The sequence below is a fragment of the Tachypleus tridentatus genome, chromosome 8, assembly GCF_004210375.1.
Source record: "Tachypleus tridentatus isolate NWPU-2018 chromosome 8, ASM421037v1, whole genome shotgun sequence".
In the NCBI taxonomy this organism is placed as follows: Eukaryota; Metazoa; Arthropoda; class Merostomata; order Xiphosura; family Limulidae; genus Tachypleus; species Tachypleus tridentatus.
The window spans coordinates 145,098,453-145,121,525 of record NC_134832.1 but is presented as its reverse complement, the minus strand read 5'-3'; the positions used below and the strand labels follow the sequence as shown (position 1 = coordinate 145,121,525).

The following is a 23,073-nucleotide window of genomic DNA, read 5'->3' as shown; positions in this document are numbered from 1 at the left end:
AGAAGCTCTGGGTAGCTTTATGCTAAACTACAAACGAACAACTTCTAATACATAAATGTTCTCCACTGGGACAGTGGTAAGTCTTCGGATTTACAATACTAAAAACAGCGGTTCGATTCCCTTCAGTGGACACAAAGCCCAATGTGAATTTGCTATATATATATATAAAAAAAAAAAAACACACACATAATTCAAATAAAAGCCAGTGCGTTTTAGTAACACTACATTCCAATAATGGCTTTTATTATATCATTTTGCTTAGCAAGAAAGATTCAACCTAATATTGTTGTTAACCTGTGTCCTGAAAGTATAAAATGAAACATGTAGATAACAAAACTGGTAAATATGTATTTGTTAAGTTAGAGATTTTGTTGCTTAAAATGGTTCTTTTAAAAAAAAATAAACATGGAAGAAAACGTTGATAATATAATATAAAATAGCTTAATTCAGAAGCAATTTAAGTTTAAAATTGAATCTATATTTTTAGTTTTATGATAAATTTTACGCACTTCGATCGAGGCTATGTGATCCAACATTCACTACGCTTATAACGTTTCGCGTCCCCTTCCCTTACGTTCCCCTAAAATCGTAATTGGCATACATTAATCGAACTATTATATTTGGATAAATGCATTTTGGCTTCTATGACTCCTCCCATTTCGAGAAATCACGAGTGACGTGACACACACTTGGCTTTTGATGTGAAGTGATGGGGTTTTAGTAAGATTCACTGTTGTATCAGAAAAAAACAAAACATTCTAACACGAATTTTGTAAACGAACCCACCCACCCCCTCAAAAAAAAATGCTACAACATTTTTCCTCTGGACTGTAGTAACATCTGAACGAGATAGGTATTGTAAAGCAATATTTAAGGTAGTGTTAATGAAAACTTTGCAGTAGTGACGTTAATGTCTTCATTATTGTTGTTTATTGCATTTTGTGTGATTCTTGTATCTAAATATCAATACATGGTTAACGGTTTAAATGTTGTTTAATAAGCAAGAAGTATATACCTTAAGATCAAACCACTGAACTAAACATACTCATATTTTGAACTATTGTTGTTGCTTTATTTGTTGTTGTTATTGGGGAGGTTCTGTTAAATTATTCGTTAAGGATAATAAGTGAAAGTTCCTCTCCCTTAATAATAATAAAAATGTATAATTACTTTAATTTCTACTTCTACGATTAGCGTAACAGACGTTCACTATTAGGCCTAAAATTACAAATATCTAACAGAAATTCTTCTTACTCGGTATTCTGAAATCACTATTTTTTTTTCTTCGAAACAAACTCAATACTTACAGGAGTGAAATAACTAGTTGAAAGAAATATACGAACTGACTAAATAATACACTCATCACTGGCTAACAGCCTCTGTAATTTCAGCCTAACTCACTTTATATATGTTGCTGAGGTTGCTTCCTAAACTTGGGAGAAACAACAACACAAATTTAGACAAGTGTCTAGAAACTAGATTAACAACATAGCTGTTAAAGTGTAATGAAGGAAATCGAGTTAGTTAAGAGTAAAAGCTTTCCTGTAATTAGGAAGAAGTTAGATTTAGATAACTAATTAATAGTTATCTCCATATTGCCAATTTGAAGTTTAATGAATCAGATGCTATCTTTGATATAACAGTTTAATTTCAGAAGAAAATTATCTTAATATAATATTGGTAATGGTATTGCTAATTAGAAGTTTCAGTTATCTTTGTTAATTACTCTCAAGCTGTGCTGTTATAGAACATTAAAAACTTTGTGTGTGTCACCCTGTGAACTGAATGTAATTGAACTGTGTAGAATAGGTACATGTGCTTGGCACGCGCATCAGAGGACGTATATGTATCACTCATGGCTGATAAGCCAAAATCGTTCTGAAGCCGAAGATGTTTTTTTTTACCTCCTTTTCATTTGCTAACAGACACTTTGTCCACAGTGGCTCAACAGTAAGTCTACAGGTTTACGACGTTAAAATTCTAATTATAATATTCGTAGTGGGCGGAGCACAGACAGTCATCGTGTAGCTTTTTACTTAACAATAAACAAACCGGTTAGACTCGGTTTTCACGCCTTTTGTAAAGGATAAGTGTAATATATTTCTCTTAAGTCTAGAAGGCTTTCTGATTCTTAAAGTTAGAGTTTCTTATTATTAAATCTTATTCAGAGCTAAAAGTTTTGGTCCTTTGTAAATAACACTAAGTCAATTCATTTATGTCCAGATTATCATATATTTTGTAGATCTGTTCAAACACTTTTTAGACTTAAAAACGCAGGTTGATAGATAATACATGAAATTAGGTTTTGCAAAGTTTTACAAATATGTATATGTTTATACAGCGGAGTATTTAATTTTCAGTTTTAAGAAACGCAATACATTCTAGGAGGTTTTGTAGTTTCAAAGTTGGTGTAGTTCAAATACTGATAACTTAATGTAAACAAATCCTTATTCAAAGCGCACTTAACAGTATTCGAATCTATTTTACTAAGTCTTTGTACTACACCAACTTTGAAACTACAAAACCTGCTCGAATTTATTGCATTTCTTAAAACTGAAAATTAAATACTCCGTTAAACAGACGTAAACATATTTGTAAAACATTACAACAATTGTTTTGAAAGAATTGGGTATTATGTTATTGTTTTTAACTAGCTTTAGCTAGCCCTGATGTGTCTTATTGGAATTCACTACCACAAACAAGGTTACTTCATGAACTCGGAATCCTTCCATCATTAACTGTATGTTAGTTCAAGAAATAATCTTATATAATATTGACTTCATTAATTTTGGCGTCGGACTAACTCCCAAACATGTCGTCATATTATTCCAATACCTTTTGTTATACATTTAGTCAAACTATATAGATCGTAAAACTTTGGAACGAAACATTGCTGATGTTGACAACTGAGGTAATGAAGACCGTAGGTTTAGTGTTGACATCCCCAACAGTATAAAGAAGCTATATACAGAGTGCTTTCATGATACACAAACACAGCACACCATAATGTTGAGAACTTAGAATATTGGAGCTCGTCACACAAACTTACTGACTGATGCTATACGCCGCTGGAAATAACAGTTAATGTTTATAAGTTTAGGAAATTCGCGTAAAGCTTCATTGGAGTTATCTGAACTAGACAACCCTAATTTTCAACTGGTAGTCTGTAAGGAAAGCGTCTAGTCAACAGTACTTATCACATACTACTGGGCATCTCTAACCGAATAGTTGGATTTGACCGTTACTCTTATAATGCACCTACAGTTCCAAAGCGCGGAGCGCGTTTTAGCTGCAACTTAACACGAGCCGTGGCCTTTCAGATTCACAGCACATTCATTACCAGGTCAGATTGGCTCCATTAAAAGTAATGCAAATTCAACTGAAAATAAAACATACTGACTGGTGTAATACGCAGCTGGTGCTAAGAACCGACACAGACTTGAATGTGACTTAATTGTGTGATACCAGTATCTGAATTGTTTTAAATCGTGATCTTTAGTTAATTTCAAACAAATTATTTCTGCAGTTGCTCTCCAGCTCCGATTTTGAAAGAGACATAAACAAATACAGTTTGTTTTCTTTACACCTTTTCTTCTGATTAGACACTCTTGATTGAGACTTGCTATTCGAGATGAGCTGTGTGGCGTATTACAAGGACAAAGGTTTCAGTTCGCGAAATTCACATTTTTAGTTGTGGTCGCGTTATAAAAGAGACAGTTAATCCTTCCATTTGCTTAAAGGTAGCTGTGTAGACGATGGGTGTTGCTGACTAATTGTCCTTTATCTGATCAACAACTTTAGAGTGGGTAGGTTATGATAGTTGCTGGGGCTTCTGATCTGACCTGACTTTTTATCCGATATCTCGCACGAAGACCCGGGATGGCCAGGTGGTTAGGGCATTTGACACGTAGTCATTTAGATCAAAGATTCAAATCCCCATCACACAAACAATGCTGGTCCTTTAAGCCATAGGGGCATTATAATATTATGGTCAATTCCACTATTCATTGGTAAAAGAGTTGTTGGTGAGTGGTGATGCTAAATTATGGGCGGCTAGTACAGATAGGCCTATGTAGCTTTGTTCGAAATTCAAAACAAACAAAATATCGCAAGAACTGCCGTTCAGGTTGAAAATACCATGCCGTAGTACTATTGGTAATAAAAATAGACAGCCTTTTCTTTCTTTTTTTTTAAACTTATAACATAAGCAACAATTTAAATACTCAGTTAATTGGATCGAGTTTTGGCCCCAGTTTACGAATCACTGGCCCTTGTTAACATGAAAACGTCATTGGACGATTACGTTTACATCAACCTACGACGTAATTCAATACGCTTCATTTATTGGTCCTCCTGAAGTGTAGAAGTTTTTCACTCGCACACAACATCTTTCTTGCAGTAAACCGATATAACCTTGTGTACATCCAGAAGAGGTAAACTGATAGACTTCACTATTCCATTAATAGTATAAATAAAAGAGTTATTTTTTCTGTACAAAAATTTTTGATGTAATTTTGTTTGTTTTATTGTTTTAACACAGTTACACAAGGGGCTCTCTGTGTGTCGAAACTACCACTATAGAAGAAATAAAGGGGTGTTGTTTTATTGCAAATTTTCAGAATGGGCTGACTGTGCTTTGTCCTTTGGTGGGAATGGAACCCTACGTTTTGGTATTGTAATTTTATAAACTTACCATCGGGTGACTCTGATGCTGCTAAACACTTTATGAAAACATTCATAAGTACTTAAGATTTTATACGCATAATGAAATAAAGATACCACCAGGTTTTCTGTCAAACACAGTAGGTATATAACTAGTAAAATTAATTGTAAGTATTTTTTTTTTCTTATGGTAAAGAATAATTAATGTTAACATCAAAGTTATACACTAATGTAACTTGAAATGCAATCATATGATATTGTGGATGTTGAACAGTAAATTTCATACTTTTAGTCTAGAACTTTAATAGTCCTAAAGCAGAAAAGTATTTGTATTTGTTTGAAGTTAAACACAAAGCAACACAATGGGCTATCTGTGCTCTGCCTACCACGGGTATCGAAACCCGGTCTATACTGTTGTAAGTCCGTAGACATACTGCTGTGTCACGGGGGGGGGAATAAATATGATTTGGATTACTGATAGTGTCAACTACATACCTCTTATAATTACATAGGTTCAGTAGACTGTGGATAATTATCCAGCCACTTAATATTTGATGAATATAAAGAAAATATTAGCTAAAGAACGAGTCAAACTAGAACCCATGGCTACACCATCAATTTGATCTTTGTTTTTGCTTGTTTCTGAATTTCGCACAAAGTTACACGAGGACTATCTGCGCTACCCGTCATCACCACCCATCGTCAACTCTTGGGCTACTCTTTTACCAACGAATAGTGGGATTGACCATCACGTTATAACACCCCCACGGCTGAAATGGCGAGCATGTTTGGTATGACGGGGATTCGAACCCGCGACCCTCAGATAAAGAGTTGAGCGCCCAAATTATCCGGCCAGGCCTAATCTAATCGTAAAAAGAGTAAAGAATTCTCTAATTGCAAAATTCATTAACATCAGAAATGCAAATTTTGGATCGTACAGTTCGTCTGAATTTGGCCCGGCATGGCCAGGTGGGTTAAGGCGTTGGACTCGTAATCTGAGGGTCGCGGGTTCGAATCCCCGTCGCACGAAATATGCTCGCCCTTTCAGCCGAGGGAGCGTTATAATGTGACGGTCAATCCCACTATTCGTTGATATAAGAGTAGCCCAAGAGTTGGCGGTGGGTGGTGATGACTAGCTGCCTTCCCTCTAGTCTTACACTGCTAAATTAGGGACAGCTAGCGCCGATAGCCCTCGTATAGCTGTGCGCAAAATAAAAAATAATCGTCTGAATTGTAACAAAAGAAAAGTCTGCGTAAAATTATATTGTTTATTTCAGAGAAATGTTTGTATAGAAAGCTAGGAATATTCCTAAAACAATGACGGGTGCTACCATTCATATAGTTTACAAATTAAAAAAAATACGTTGTATGGAACTAGTAATTTAGAATACAACGTTTATTGCCCATCTTGCTAAAGTGTGTAGTTAATGTAACCATAAAACTACACGAACTGAAACTAATTCACATAAAAAGATTAATGTAATTGCTATTTTATTGCTCATCTGGGATACATCTATGCCGTGCTGTAAGTAGTTAAGGTGAAATTGGGCACTATTTAAGCAGAATAAACCTCGCTTTTAAACTTTACTTTTTGTGCATCATTTGAAAAATGCCTTTCAATGCAAACGCATTAAAAGCATATTCATTAAAAATAACTAAAAATCTTATCAAGCATAGTTATAAGATCCAGGCCGGTTTTCTTGGATGATAATAACAGGATTTAATTTCTGAATATTGTATCACAGTTAACGAATTACATCCGAGGGTCGCGGGTTCGCGCCCGCGTCACGCTAAACATGCTCGCCCTCCCAGCCGTGGGGGTGTATAATGTGACGGTCAATCCCACTATTCGTTGGTAAAAGAGTAGCCCAAGAGTTGGCGGTGGGTGGTGATGACTAGCTGCCTTCCCTCTAGTCTTACACTGCTAAATTAGGGACGGCTAGCACAGATAGCCCTTGAGTAGCTTTGTGCGAAATTTCAAAACAAACAAACAAACAAAACAAACAAACATTTTTTAAAATTTCAACAGACATCTTTGTTGTATTATGTTATTTCTGTAATACGACGTACTTTACGTTAACCCTCACAGTATATATAGTAATGTTGACTGACAGTCATGCTAAAGCAATTGTATAATTTATATCAACACTAATGTTTTTCTTGCTAAGGGTAATTAAAATAATTTGTATATATAGTGATGCTAAGTAAATTTTAATAATTTTGATGCTTTATACTTACAGTAATGCTAATGTTCTTATAAAGATAACCTTCCGTTAATCATGAATTTACGTGACTTCTGTCCAGGATATCGGTTCTTCTGCTAGTGTTGAGTAAGTTATAAATATAATAATGTCAATATTCCTGCTAAGATAATTTTAATAATTTATATCTATAGTAACGTTGCATTTCCTGCTAAGGTAATGTTGTATATTTGTTTGTAGTTAAGCACTTAGTTACACAATGCACTATTTGTGGTGAGTCCACCATGGGTATTGATAGTTGGTTTCTAGTGTTGTATTCTAAATTCTACAGATTTACCACTGAGAGGGAGTAGGAACCAATGATGAATAATTTATATTTGTAATAATGTTGGTTTTCCTGCTAAAGGAATCCTGACTAATTTATATCTGTAGTAATATTGGTTTTCTTGATGAAGAAATGTTGAATAATTTGTATGTGTAGTAATGTTGGTTTTCCTACTAAAGGAATGTTGAATGATTTGTATGTGTAGTAATGTTGGTTTTCCTACTAAAGGAATGTTGAATGATTTGTATGTGTAGTAATGTTGGTTTTCCTACTAAAGGAATGTTGAATGATTTGTATGTGTAGTAATGTTGGTTTTCCTACTAAAGGAATGTTGAATGATTTATATGTGTAGTAATGTTGGTTTTCCTACTAAAGGAATGTTGAATGATTTGTATGTGTAGTAATGTTGGTTTTCCTACTAAAGGAACGTTGAATGATTTGTATGTGTAGTAATGTTGGTTTTCCTACTAAAGGAATGTTGAATGATTTGTATGTGTAGTAATGTTGGTTTTCCCTCTAAAGGAATGTTGAATGATTTGTATGTGTAGTAATGTTGGTTTTCCTGCTAAAGGAATGTTGAATGATTTGTATGTGTAGTAATGTTGGTTTTCCTGCTAAAGGAATGTTGAATGATTTGTATGTGTAGTAATGTTGGTTTTCCTGCTAAAGGAATGTTGAATGATTTGTATGTGTAGTAATGTTGGTTTTCCTGCTAAAGGAATGTTGAATGATTTGTATGTGTAGTAATGTTGGTTTTCCTACTAAAGGAATGTTGAATGATTTATATGTGTAGTAATGTTGGTTTTTCCTCTAAAGGAACGTTGAATGATTTGTATGTGTAGTAATGTTGGTTTTCCTACTAAAGGAACGTTGAATGATTTGTATGTGTAGTAATGTTGGTTTTCCTACCAAAGGAATGTTGAATGATTTGTATGTGTAGTAATGTTGGTTTTCCCTCTAAAGGAATGTTGAATGATTTGTATGTGTAGTAATGTTGGTTTTCCTACTAAAGGAATGTTGAATGATTTGTATGTGTAGTAATGTTGGTTTTCCTACTAAAGGAATGTTGAATGATTTGTATGTGTAGTAATGTTGGTTTTCCTACTAAAGGAATGTTGAATGATTTGTATGTGTAGTAATGTTGGTTTTCCCTCTAAAGGAATGTTGAATGATTTGTATGTGTAGTAATGTTGGTTTTCCCTCTAAAGGAATGTTGAATGATTTGTATGTGTAGTAATGTTGGTTTTCCTACTAAAGGAATGTTGAATGATTTGTATGTGTAGTAATGTTGGTTTTCCTGCTAAAGGAATGTTGAATGATTTGTATGTGTAGTAATGTTGGTTTTCCTACTAAAGGAATGTTGAATGATTTATGTGTGTAGTAATGTTGGTTTTCCCTCTAAAGGAACGTTGGATGATTTGTATGTGTAGTAATGTTGGTTTTCCCTGGATGATGATTTGTATGTGTAGTAATGTTGGTTTTCCTGCTAAAGGAATGTTGAATGATTTGTATGTGTAGTAATGTTGGTTTTCCTACTAAAGGAATGTTGAATGATTTGTATGTGTAGTAATGTTGGTTTTCCTGCTAAAGGAATGTTGAGTGATTTATATGTGTAGTAATGTTTGGGCCCAGCATAGCCAGGTGGGCTAAAGCGTGTGACTCGTAATCTGAGGGTGGCGGGTTCGCATCCCCGTTGCTCCAAACATGCTCGCCTTTTCAGCCATGGGACATTATAATGTGACGATCAATCCCACTATTCGTTAGTAAAAGAGTAGAGCAAGAGTTGGTGGTGATGACTAGCTGCCTTCCCTCTAGTCTTACACTGCTAAATTAGGGACAGCTAGCAAAGATAGCTCTCGAGTAGCTTTGCACGTACTTCAAAAACAAAACAAACAAAGTATTGTTGGATTTCCTGCTAAAATGTTGAATATTTTGTATCTATAGTGTTGAAAGAGTATGTTAATAAAAATGTATTATACAAGAATGATTTTCATATAGAAAATGTGTCTGTAAACAACAGTATCAGTCAGTTTCAACACCACTGATCTGATAGACTGAGGACTTCAAAATTCTACACTTATGCGTGATGTTTTTCAGTGTTACTTTAATGTCCAGCAGTTAATCCCACTTTTTGTGTTTCATTTCTATCAACATTACTTTCTTCATAAAAGTAACAGAGCTTTTCTGTTCACTGACCAATCAGAGAGCAGACTCAATTCTTTTATATCTGTGTTTGTTTCTTGATGAAAATAGAACAGCTTTTCTGATTACTGACTGATCAGAGATCAGGCTTGGTGCTTCTATATCAGAGTTAGTTTCTTCATTAAAAGTAGAACAGCTTCTCCGTTTACTGATTAATTAGAGATCAGACTCAACTCAAGAAAAACAATGTTTTTATTTTTATACAAATTCAAGAAGAATTATTACACCAACCAACACACAAGTTACACTACAAAATTAATTGAGAAGAAATGACTAAACCCCTAATCTTCTGAGCACCAACAGTTTTGGATAAAATTAGTTTTGAAATCACACAATCTTGTACAAAATAAAATAACCAATATACACTAATATATTTATGTACAATGATTGTGAAGGTAAACAGTGACACAAATAAAACTTATGCCATAGAAATGATGGCATATTATTCATTTAGGTATATCTAAGAAACCAAATTACTCAATTGAGACCTAATTTGTATAAGTTCATTAAAACAAAACTTTCATGTCATGCTGGTGAAGACACTTTCTTTATCACACATAATTCAAAATATAAATATTTTGTAATTTATTTGAGCTGTACAGAAGTTCAGGCAAAACTTTAGACCGTATTGAACCAATCATTTTGAAATATTTATTCTTTTAATTAACAACAAACTTTTCAAAACTCAACAAAACTGCTGTAATTCACATTTTGGTACAGTTGATATTGATTTATTAGGTCATCTGTCAGATAATTAATGTTTCAATACTTAGGAAATCACATTGGTAACAAAATTTTTTAAACAAGTTTCTAAAACATCAAACATTATTGGACAACATTGATTGTACAATAAGTTAGTTATTCAAGTAAAAAAATATATTTATATAAATAAAACAAGATATTAAGTTATCCAAAACAATTAAAACCTATATATTATTGAATATTAAGCTTGTCAACGTCATCACAAGTGAATGCAAGATTATTATTTTCATGGAAGCCCATCTGTGGAAAGAAATTCCAGTATAATAGTTGTTCCTAGTCACTTCTGGTGATTATATCTTCCCAACCTTAGCAATAAGTTCATCACAGATATTTGACAGCTTGGTGTTTTCACAGGTCTAAGAAAAACAAGTCAATTTTATTAGTAATTATTTCTTAGGAGAGTGTGTTTTAGTTGGTAAATACAGAGTTACAAGTTTCTTAGTTGACTCTATATTCAATAAATCATATTTCATAAAGGTTTTCATAGTTTTAAAACTGCTCCTATAATAAAAAATTATAAATAGAGATAACTTTTCCTCCTACATAAAAATTCCGAAATTTTCTGCACACACAAAAAGAGAGAAAAAACAAACAAACCCAAACTCATTTCATAAATCCTACTCCATACAGGCAACCCTTTCTATGCTACATAAAAACTCCCAACTACTTTTCAAGTCTTCCTACACAAGGGAATTTCTTTTTCTACAGTCAAAACTGATCCCAAGATCAGAAGTTATAAAAATTATGTTTTTGTAAAATACTGTCATTACTGGTTTTAACTTGTCTAAATACTCGTTAATATAAAAATTTTGAATCATTTTCCAAAATTCTTTCTGCACAAATAACCCTCTTTCTATTACATAAAACTTCCTAACTAATTTTCCAAACACTTACTGTACAAGCAGTCATCTGTTTTGCTACTTAAAATCTCCCAATTTATTTCTCCAAACACTCTCTACATGAGACACCCACTTTTTCTTCTTAAATAGGCTACATCCCAAACTTCTTCACATGCAAGCAGGCCTCTTTATGTTCACAGAATATAAACCTCTTTACCTTATATTCCAAGTTGTTTTCAAGGCTACTTATTCTCATCTCTGCTTTCTTAAGCTGCAATGTTAAGGCTGTTTTTTCTGCTTCAGTAACTCTCTTGGTATTTTCTATCACCAAATTAGCACTGTATATAAAAAAAGTTTGTACCTTCACTGAGTGATAGTCAGCATAATTCAGAATGTTAAACATTTTTAATTTTTGTTTTAACCTTATGTCAACAAGTGACAGTACATCTGACAATAATTAAACAGAGAGTTATAATTATCAATAATCTCATTCTAATAAGTACTTACAACTATCAAATGGGATAAAAGCCAATTTTTACTGGGAGAAGGTTCACATGAAAATATAGATATACTTGAGATCTCTTCACACTGATGAACATTACTCAAAACAGAACTGTATTAGCTTGCTAACAAATAAACTAACAAAATCCAGCACATTTTAAAGAATATAATCATCCTAAAATAGTACTAAACACTCAAAATAACCTAATAAAATAGCACTTATAGAGCCAATTTATACTGGGTTAAAAATCTAATCTTTAAAGCCCTTGTTAACAAACAAAACCTAAATCAACATTTGTGTATCAAGTTAAAATCTAGCTTTGAAAACCTTTGTTAAGAAGATCTAAATCAATCCAATTGTATGAAGTTAAAATCTTTAAGATCTAACACTGAATACTCTTGTTAACAAAACCTTGATCAACTTGTAAGAACTTGAAATCTGACCTTGAATAAGCTTGCTTATATAAAAGATTACGGATTACACTTATTTTCATTAACAGTAAAATACAAGAAACGTAGCAACAACCTGTCCAACTTTTTCTCTGTGCGGTTTCTGAGTTCTTCATACATCTGTTCCTGGTTCTTCAGTTTCATTTGCATTTCACTGAAATGCTGTTTCATCCACTCCTCATTCTGTTTTGGAGAGTTAGATAAACAACCATGTTATCATCTTGTAAACTACATAAAATTGGAGTTTAAATATCAACATACAGCTTCAATAATAATTAAAGACTGCTTCAATACATACCACCTTTAAATCTCCTATACAGTTTTTTGCTTCTCTACCACAGCACTTGAATGTTGTAGAGCAATTGACCTTAAAATTACCAGTATGATCCAAGCTGAGGATACTGGTTTTTAAACACATTTTTAAGCCATTTATGTACTACATTTGCAGGTATGGGTCTATGACAGTTAAGTATAGAATCTCTAATGACACACAAGTCAAAACAAAATATATAAATAAAAATACCATCAACACCATAATTAATCCACTAATTACTGGTAGGGTTTAATTTAAAATAGGTTATTTAACCAGATTTTGTTGGTCAGTTGTTCACACTATACATGCACAGGTGATTAGGATGCTCAATTCATAATCTGAGGACACAGGTTTGAATTCCCTTTACAATAAACATGCTCGCATTTTCAGTTATAGAGGTGTTATAATATGACAGTCAATCCCACTATCTGTTGGTAAAAGAGTAGACCAAAAGTGGTTGGTGTTGACTAAGTGCCTTCCTTGTAGTCTTACACTGCTAAATTATGGACGGCTGGTGCAGATAGCCCTTGTGTAGCATTTTGTGAAATTAAAAATAAACAAACAATCAATACACTGAACATTATAAGATACAAGAACATAGAATTACTTAATATGATGCAAAATGCAGACTCTACCAATAGTGAATAGTATAAAAACAGGATCAGTAGTTCCACCAATAGAGACTAGTATAAGAGTAGTTCAGCAATTCCACCAATGGGAAACACTACAAAATGGATATTTCCATCAATAGTAAATAGTATTACACTGATGACTATGATTTAATTACTTAGCCACAAAATTGACTACTTTTCTCATTCTATTGGTACTCAAACATTTGAAAACAATTGTTCTTTATCCATTAAAATTCATTCACTAGATGACATAGACAATGCAACTTGATATAGTTTCATGTACATTTAATTTATTTTCATTTTTTTTAAACAGTTTTTAACATATAATGAAACCTTGATATTTTACTTGAAATTGTTACTTTTTATTCAGTTTAGGTGGAAAGAAGTCTTGATCAGATACTTTCAAAACTGTGAGGTTACAGGTAGAAGTTTGCTTTCACACCAACATTTTAACTTCAGCATAAACCATTTCAACAAGATTGAGCTTGCAATGTTCAGATGGGATCTTTAAAACTTGTTGCACCAATTAATAATCTACTACGTTCTTGGCTGGGGTACTCCACAGATACAAATTCACATCTAATATGGCTGCAACCTAAAGAAGATTTCCGTCTGTTAACTATTAATGCTGTTCCTGTTTCTTTGAATCTCATGATGACACTCTTCTGGCTTAACTCAAACAGTATAAAACACTACCCATAATAATAATAATAATAATAACAGAATGCACTTCTAAAGACACAACCACAGTTTTGAAGGATTTTTCTAAAACACTGGTGTTGATTTCAACATAAACTTTTCACATGGACTCCATTACATAGACAAAAATCAATGAGCAAAGCCATCAATTCAGGATCACACACAAAAGTTTCAATAGTTTTTTAAAAGAGACCCAAAACTTAACCGTTTTTGAATATTTCACTATTCTTCAGGATAATAAAGAAGAATCATGAACTATTCAAATGTGCTAGAATTTTTTTAAAAATCAAAGCTGTCAATGTTTTTATTCTTGGTGTCATTACTTCAATGGGTGATTCTTAGCAATATCAATTCATCCATTATCATTACTTTCATTAGTACTTTTTAATTATCAGTATGTTAGAATCTAGGGGTCTTAAAATTATTCTACTTTTTGAAACTGTTAATTTCTTCTTTTAAGTCATGTACTAATATTTTAAATTTTGGTGAAGTGTTTGGTAAACTACTAATAAATAGTGTGTGTGATAAATGCTAAAGTTATCTAGTTTCAAATATTTGCACTTTTAAACTTACAAAACCTGCATTAATTTGTAACCAACACTGTTTGCTTGCTAACAGATGTCTTAAATTTGTTTTTGGTTGGTTGTTTGGAATTTATTGACCAAAAGTAATGAGGCTATCTGTGCCAAACAACCAGCTGTAATCAAAATAAGAAAGTAATAAAAGTAAAAGCAAAATATGACTAAATGAGGTTAAAAATTAAGTAGAATTTAAAAGGCTAAAAGCCCACAAAAAGCAAGAAACACAGTCAATTTGGACAGTATTATTGCCAACGAGTAAATCCTGAGAAAAAACAAGTCAAAAGTGACATTGCCACTCACAGTCATAGTAATGGCATGCAAGTAAAACATGAACAATTGTGATCTGAGTGTCACAAAAGCTGCACATTGGCAGATTAAGAACTTGTAAAACAAAACAATGAGTAGTGAAACTGTTGCCAATGTAGAATTTTGAAAAGACAGCTTCTTCTCTCCAATCATTAAGAATACTAGAAGGCCAAACTATAATAGTAGATTTGATCTGAAAAAGCTTGTCCTTATGTTGCTTAACCCAGATTGATTGCCAACTGGCATGAGGCTGAGCCTTGATGACAGGTTTACAGTCCACCCAAGAGGCAATCGTAGCTATGCCCATGCCAGAGCAGACAGGTTTATGTATGGTGTCAGCAAGTTTGTTCCCATGCATACCAACATAATAAGAAAAAACAACAACACTTAATCAATATAGATGATAGAGAAGTGGGCTAGTCATTTCTGAATTTCCAAAAGAACTAGGTAAAAACTCACCTTAAATGATCCCAGGGCCAACTAAGAGCTAAGAGAGTTAGTACAAATAGTACAATTAGTTTATCTTTTAGACTCTATGTGATGCCAGGCAAGTGGAATTGTCTACAATTCAGTAGTGAACATAAAATTTGAATGGAGGACCCTGTGACCCTACATTCAGTGATAGGAAACTGAGACAGAGCCCACAGAGTCATCCTATTTTGAACAATCTGTGAAAAACAAGAATAATGGGTCAGAATATGTTCAACAATGAGAATATGGTACTTCCAATTGGGAGTATCAATCCTCCTTAGATGACTCAAAGAAGGGTCACAAGTGGGAATGGTAATGAGCCATGGTGGGATAGACCAATCACCAAACTCAGTAATAATGCCCAAGTCAGACATAATTTAGTCAATTTTGCTCAGATATGAGGGCCAAAGGGAGGAATGACAGACCATCAATTATCAAAACACCTGTCAAGTAAAATGTTACAAAAAAAAAAGGACAATGACCATGTAATCCATACCAATAGAGATCCTGCAAAACGTTAAACCTCCATGTGGTGTTGTAAAGCTTCTTGAGATAAAATAGATACAAGATGCTCCTTCTTAAGGAAGACTTCCCTGACTGAAGATTCAAAATGAATCAGATGGTCCACTGTGAAGCACTCTGTACAAAAACCACACTTGGTGACTAAGAGAAGACTGTTTGATTCAAGGAATTACACAAGACAAGCATTAATTATTCTCTCCAAAACCTTACAGAGATAGTTAGTCAAAGGAATGGGAAAATAATTAGAAGGAATCTTGGGATCCATTCTGGACTTAGAAAAAGGGTTGACAGAGTAATGTCATGCATCTGGAAAACATCCTCCTTTCAAATTCAGTTAAAAACAATCAGCAGAAGAATACGACAGACAAGAGGTAGTACATGTAGTTCTCATAATGAACATCATCAGGTCCAAGTAATTTACTACCAGACCAGTGATAAGCAATTTAAAATTCACCAGTGTGAATGGCAATAGAGATAATCTGCCTAAAACGAAAGAGATGATCTCTCAGACAATGAATTGATAGACAAAAAAAACAGTGGAAAATATGGAAGTGCTGGAAAGGGTAAAAAACATTTCACAAGGGTGTTTGTTAGCAATACCCCATAGATTAGAAATTTCATACCCATGGGAAGGCAAGGTCAGAAAGGGGAATCACACTTCACACTGATCCCCCAAATCCTATCCCAAATGATCTTGAAACCTGTTGATAAAGAGATGCTGTTAGTGAAAGCTTCTTCTGGCTTTGACATTTGATCTCGTGAGCATGGACATAACTCTACTAAAAAGCAAAGTGGTTGTGAATTATGGGATATCTGTGACAGATATCCCAGCCCCTTTTCTGAAACATGTACATCCATTGGCAAGTAAGGGGTCAACTGTGGATGAAGATACTTCAGCAAACATGTTGAGGTTTTTTACACAGTGACATATGGAATAAGCCTTTTGTAGTTAGCTATACTAACACCACAGTTTTCTGAATGGTTACACTTCAAGGTCATGAATTTGTTATATCCAGAGGCATATTAAGTACGAGACAAGTCTGGGTCTACGTTTTTATACCAGGCCTATTATGATGCTGAATAAAGACTATGGAAAGAAAAACAACCTCAAGATATGTTTTATTTTTTGTCACTTTATGGTTTTTATAGTTGTTGTACCAACACTTCACAGTTGGTCATGTATCAACAGCTAAATACCACATTAATGTGGAGCAGTATTACATAATCACATAATAACAGATCAGGTCGTAAGAACTGTATTTGAGTCACATTAATACTGAAATGACAAGCAGAACTCTTAACCACCAACATCTTATTTAGACATTAATAACTGTATTTTAGTTACACATCAATAGCCAAACACTAGATTAGCGTACAGCAGTGTTATACACAAGGTATTGTTAGGTATTAATACCTGTATGTAAGTTTAGCACAAGTCAATAATGAGTTTAGTATATGGCTTTCATTCTACAGAGACAAAAACACATATTACTCTTAATCATATACAGAAACACACACACACAAAAGAATCAAAACATTAAAAACAAATTACTTGTTTGTATCCTTCCACAATGCCTTTTGTTTTCTCATACCTTCTGTGGAGGTCAGCAAATGCACTTTCCACACTCCGGAGGTCTTCTAGAGCCTATCCATTCAACAACACATTACCATGATAAAGTTATTACTTTCAGAGATATTGAACAACACATTACCACGACAAAGTTCTTACTTTCAGAGATATTGAACAACACATTACCACGACAAAGTTCTTACTTTTAGAGATATTGAACAACACATTACCACGACAAAGTTCTTACTTTTAGAGATATTGAACAACACATTACCACGACAAAGTTCTTACTTTTAGAGATATTGAACAACACATTACCACGACAAAGTTCTTACTTTTAGAGATATTGAACAACACATTACCACGACAAAGTTCTTACTTTTAGAGATATTCAACAACACATTACCACGACAAAGTTCTTACTTTTAGAGATATTCAACAACACATTACCACGACAAAGTTCTTACTTTTAGAGATATTCAACAACACATTACCACGACAAAGTTCTTACTTTTAGAGATATTGAACAACACATTACCACGACAAAGTTCTTACTTTTAGAGATATTGAACAACACATTACCACGACAAAGTTCTTACTTTTAGAGATATTGAACAACACATTACCACGACAAAGTTCTTACTTTTAGAGATATTCAATAACACATTACCACAAAGTTCTTACTTTTAGAGATATTGAACAACACATTACCGACAAAGTTCTTACTTTTAGAGATATTGAACAACACATTACCACGACAAAGTTCTTACTTTTAGAGATATTGAACAACACATTACCACGATAAAGTTCTTACTTTTAAGAGACATTTAAGAACTTATTACCGTGACAAAATACTCACTTTTAAAGACATACAACAACACATTACCAGTGAAAACTTTATACTTTGAGACATGTTCAACAATGCATTACCATCAACATCGTCTCACTTGATGAGATTATAGAACAAAAACTTATTATTATTGAACTATTAACTAAATGTTCATGAGGCTAGTACATTGGAATTTATTACATGTACATACACAAAATGTCACAGATTTCAAATAAGAAAATTCAATTCAGTTGAAAGTGCACAGAAACACCAAAACAAACAGATTCACTACAAAATCTTTGTACTCATATGTCTGTGAAATAAAGATATCTACCCACCTTAAACTGACAAGTTACTGTGCAAAGTGATATTTAAATTAAGAATAAAATTCCTTTTATCCACTGTAAAGTTTGAATGTTACATATTTATAGCCTCTAGTATCACTGAAATGTGTACACACAATCTTTCCAGCATTTCATATATATTATGATATTTACTCTCCTTCACCACAAACGGTTATTAAATAAGTAATATATGGTAAAATTAATAGCTGGTAGCTCTGACATCAAATATGTATTACTTTGTTGAATGGTATCCTTTGAAATGTTGCAAAATGTGCACATTCACCACCACCATTGTACAAAGGGTAAAACTATATCCTAATGATAGTATCAGGAACCTTTTTACAAGCACAAGTGGTGGTACTATATCACGCAAGAGAAATTAGAATTGATGGAATTTTTATTTTACAAGTGAGTGAGTTGTAAATCGCACATAAACTACAACTGATTATGTTTGGAGATATAATTCTGGAACATCCTTTATTCTTAAATGATACAGGGTAACAAGCAACATGTTACCAGATAAATCCTCTGTTTATAGAATTTGCAGGATAAGAAATATGTAGGTTACCATGAATTTTAAATTCTTAACATCTAATGCATTCAGGATAAGAATTATGCTGGTTACTCTTAAGCATCAAATGCAAAAATAAACCAAATAATTCTGTTTTGTACACAGTGCTTCCAAGAAACAGATTTTATTAAAATTTGCATTAATTAATTTTTAATAAACCACCTGTAATTTTCAGATACAAGTCCACTGAAGTAGTATATTCTTACACAATAGTCAAAATCTTTTTAATGCAAATATAATAAATTTTAAGCATTATAATTCAAACATAGTGAAGCCTTGTATTACACAGAAGTTACACTCTTTGTTTCTCAGGAAAAAACAAACCTGATCTCTTTCTTCTGTCAGATCTTGATTTGATGCACCTAATTCAATACGCTCATTTTCCTTTTGGTGTAGAAAATTGTTCACCATCGTCACTAACCCTGATGTCACTGCTCTATCATTATAGAACCAAACATTCACCAATTTACATCATAAAATTAATATGTAATATACAAAATACAACAACTACCACATTAAAAATTCTACCATAGTAGTAAGTATAAATTACATAGATAGAAAAAAATTATAATGTCAAGAGTGAGACAACTATTATATAAATATGTTCAAAATTCAATTACAAAAGACATACTCAAAATGTGAAGAAAAACCAAAAACTTAAAATTAGTACATTCTAAACAGACTTTATAAATTATATTAAGATGAGTAAATAAATTATTTTGTTGCTAGATCTCACATTTCTAAATCTGTAAACAATATTATGCCTCTTTTAATTATTTTATACATAGGACCTAACCACCTTTCCTCTCACTGTTCAAGATGCAACTTTTCTAAAGTAGATACTTGAACGATGTATATTTGTATGTTACCTTAAACATGCTTTACCCTAGTTTGGGTAATGGACTGTAAGCTACATGTGGTACAAATGTACACACCTCATGACCAACCCATTTCTTCATCCTTTGGTCCACTATTCAAATTTATGTTTAGTAAGAGGAAGATTTCCAAAGCCACAATCATAATGGCTCAAGTAAGATGTTTCAGAGTCCCTCCATAAGTATGGGAAACCTTGATTTTTACAGGGGATGCTGGTCTTTTACAAGTGGTTGGTGTTTAAAGCAAGTTGCAATTTGTTTTTTGTACATTTATACATTTAATACTGTTGTAATTACAGCACGTGCGAGTTATTGAACAAGGGTTATGAAATCTGAGTACCACAGGTATTTTTTTACATACATATATTTAGAACTAATCCTGTTCAATTCACACATTATGGTTTATTGGGCAAGGGTTGGGAAACTGGAAGTGTCAAGTGCAAGGTATAAAAATTCATACATTTTTGTACTACAGTTACTATGACAAACACATGTGTCTTCTTTTTAAGTTGAGTTTCTAATGAAAATATGAATATTATATACATAAATAATGGTCAGGCTTTCTTAAGTGTCCTTGATGTTACCGCTGATTTGGGGCAAAATTTCTCTGAGTATAACATAAACATATAATGATTTATAAATGATAGATGATGGACAGAACTTTTGAAACATATATAATATTTTGAGTTTATATTAAGTTTTTCCAGTAAAACCATTGAAATACAGAGTGTTAAAACTATGGTAGAGTGTTAAAACTATGGTAGAGTGTTAAAACTATGGTAGAGTGTTAAAACTATGGTAGAGTGTTAAAACTATGGTAGAGTGTTAAAACTATGGTAGAGTGTTAAAACTAGTATGTTGCCAGCAGATAAATTTCATTTCAAAGCAATAGCAAAAACACAAAAATCGTTACTATGACTTAAGCCTCTATTGTGATATTTATGTTTTGAAAATTTGTTATTAGCTGATTGTTGCATTACTTTTTCATACATAAAAATACCCTCAATAACATGTCACCATAATCACGTGTTTTCCATTATGGTTGTTTATTTTCAAAACAATAATTACATATTTTTGACTAAATAAAAACATTAGAGTACAAAATCAATGTGGGAAGTATAAAACTTCATTTGATCATACCCCAAACTCAGGGTATCAAAAGATATTTAGGATATATCCATTTTGAGCTTGTAATAAAATTAGTTTTTTTTAAGCACGTGATATGCTTTATGCATACACTGCTGGCCACAATCTTAAGGCCAATGAACATAAAAAAAAAATATGCATTTTGCATTGTTAGACTCAACCACTTATTTGAGTAGAGTTTCAAAAGATGAAAATAAGAAAAGGGAAAATAAAAATAGAAACCTTTGTTTATCATTTAATGAGGAAAATTGAACACTATGAAATTAACCTAAATACTAGCTGGTCAAAAGTTTAAGACCATACCAAAAAGAAGTCCTAAACAGGGTAGGAAATGCCCAACAAGAGGTCTCAGTAATGAGCTGCTCGGCCGTCATTGCGAATAACTTCAAACATTTGCTTTGGCATGGTCAATATAAGCGTTTGCAGAAGGCTGGCTGGAATGTTATTCCAAGCAGTGAAGATGGCTTCAGGAAGATCAGTTATTTGCCATGAAAATGTTCTTTGTCCTTTGGGCATTGTGGATTGCAGTGTTGTCCTCCTGAAAGATCCAGTCATTTCCACACAGGCGAGGGCCTTCAGTCCGTAAGGATGCTCTCTCCAACATGCCAATATAGCCAGCTGCTGTTTGACACTCCTGTATAACCTGAAGCTCCATTGTTCCATGGAAGGAGAAAGCACCACAGATCATGATGGTACCTCCTCCACTGTGTCGCATAGAAAATGTCTCTGGTGGGATATCCCTATCATGCCAGTAATGTTGGAAGCCATCTGGACCATCCAGGTTAAATTTTTTCTCATCAGAGAACAAAACCTTTGCACACTTTTCTACGTCCCATGTTTGGTGCTTCTTAGCAAAGTTTAACTAAGCTGTTTCATGGTGTGGAAGGAGGCATGACCTTCCTAGATGTTTAAAGTTTTTAAAGCCTTTCTCTCGTAGATCCCATCTTATTGTACTTGAGCTGCATTCTGCATCCATAAGAACCTTAATCTGGTTTGACGATTGGCTGGTGTCTTGCCGGACAACCCGTTGAATCATCCTGCTCAACGCCAGCGAAAATTTCTTGGGCCGACCACTTGAAATTCTTGTTCTGTATCCCTCAGGGTCTTTTAAGAAATTTGCAACAGCAGCTTTACTAACGTCAAATCTCACCAGCGATGGCATGTTGAGAGAGACCTTGCTTTTGCAGTTCGACAATTCTGCCACGTTCAAACTCTGTCAACTTTTTAGCCTTTGCTATGTTTTTACCCAATGTAACACAAGAGATGTCAGTGGGAGATGTTGACAAGGCAAATGCTTGAACACAAATGACTAAATTTCAGTATGTGTTTACCGATTAACACTTTGTTCCAGTATGGTCTTAAACTTTTGACCAGCTAGCATTTAGGCTAATTTCATAGTGTTAACTTTTTTAGCATTTAATAGGGAAAATGTGCATTTTTATTTTCCCTTTTGTTATTTTCATCTTTTGAAGCTCTACTCAAATAAGTGGTTGAGTCTAACAATGCAAAATGCATATTTTTTCTTTATGTTCATATAGTGTATATCTAGCATGGATACCCAAATTATTCATTTTGTTATACCATTACACACAACAACCAAGACATTTTTTATACCATTATACACAACAAACAAGATATTTGTTGTTACCTATAATTGTAAATGTAACAGTAAATTGTATTTTTCAATCAAAATCACTGAACATGAAACTGTGTGAACCCCTTTGTGTTCCTTTTTTACTTCAGTTTTGCTTCAGAGCGTATATAGTGTACATAATACTTTCCCCATCATATTTAGTTTGAACCATGTGCAGATGATTAGGGTAGGGTGGACTTGAACTGTATTTGTCACAAATCAATTCATTTTCGTGCAACAAAATTCCTTTTAAATGGGATCACATAACAGGTGTGTATCTCTAACTGTGTGAGTAACATTCAAATGGTGTGAGTAGTGGTTGTTTTAGGTTTAAATGACTGGTAAATTATAAAGTTAAATCTGTAAGCAATAACCACAGTTCTATTTATAAAAATAGGTTAATGGGAACGTGGTGAGATATAAGTAAAGGAATTCATTTCAATTCAACTCCTTATATATGCTTCACACTTCTTCATATAACACCACATTATAACAAAAAACTTACGTTTATGATCTATGGAAGGAGTCTAATATAAAATAACTATTATTATTAGCCTGCTATAGCTGGATTTACTGTAGCAATGTGAAAGACATCACATTGATTTATACACTCATCTTTGCTAATATACAGAGGTGGTG

General features: G+C 33.3%; 1 protein-coding gene across 3 annotated transcripts in view; it reads right to left on the bottom strand.

Moving 5' to 3' along the window:
- Window positions 1–9,564: 9,564 nt before the first annotated feature.
- The window catches only part of LOC143223689 (transforming acidic coiled-coil-containing protein 3-like), a 39,407-nt gene continuing 25,898 nt past the window's right edge, over window positions 9,565–23,073 (bottom strand). For all 3 annotated transcript variants that reach the window (XM_076451991.1, XM_076451993.1, XM_076451992.1), the window contains exons 9-13: window positions 19,105–19,216; window positions 17,019–17,111; window positions 12,019–12,125; window positions 11,209–11,329; window positions 9,565–10,508 (exon numbers count right to left, since the gene is read on the bottom strand). In XM_076451991.1, coding sequence (XP_076308106.1) covers window positions 10,443–10,508; window positions 11,209–11,329; window positions 12,019–12,125; window positions 17,019–17,111; window positions 19,105–19,216 — 499 coding nt within the window. In that variant the 3' untranslated portion in view covers window positions 9,565–10,442. The remainder of the gene's footprint in view (window positions 10,509–11,208; window positions 11,330–12,018; window positions 12,126–17,018; window positions 17,112–19,104; window positions 19,217–23,073) is intronic.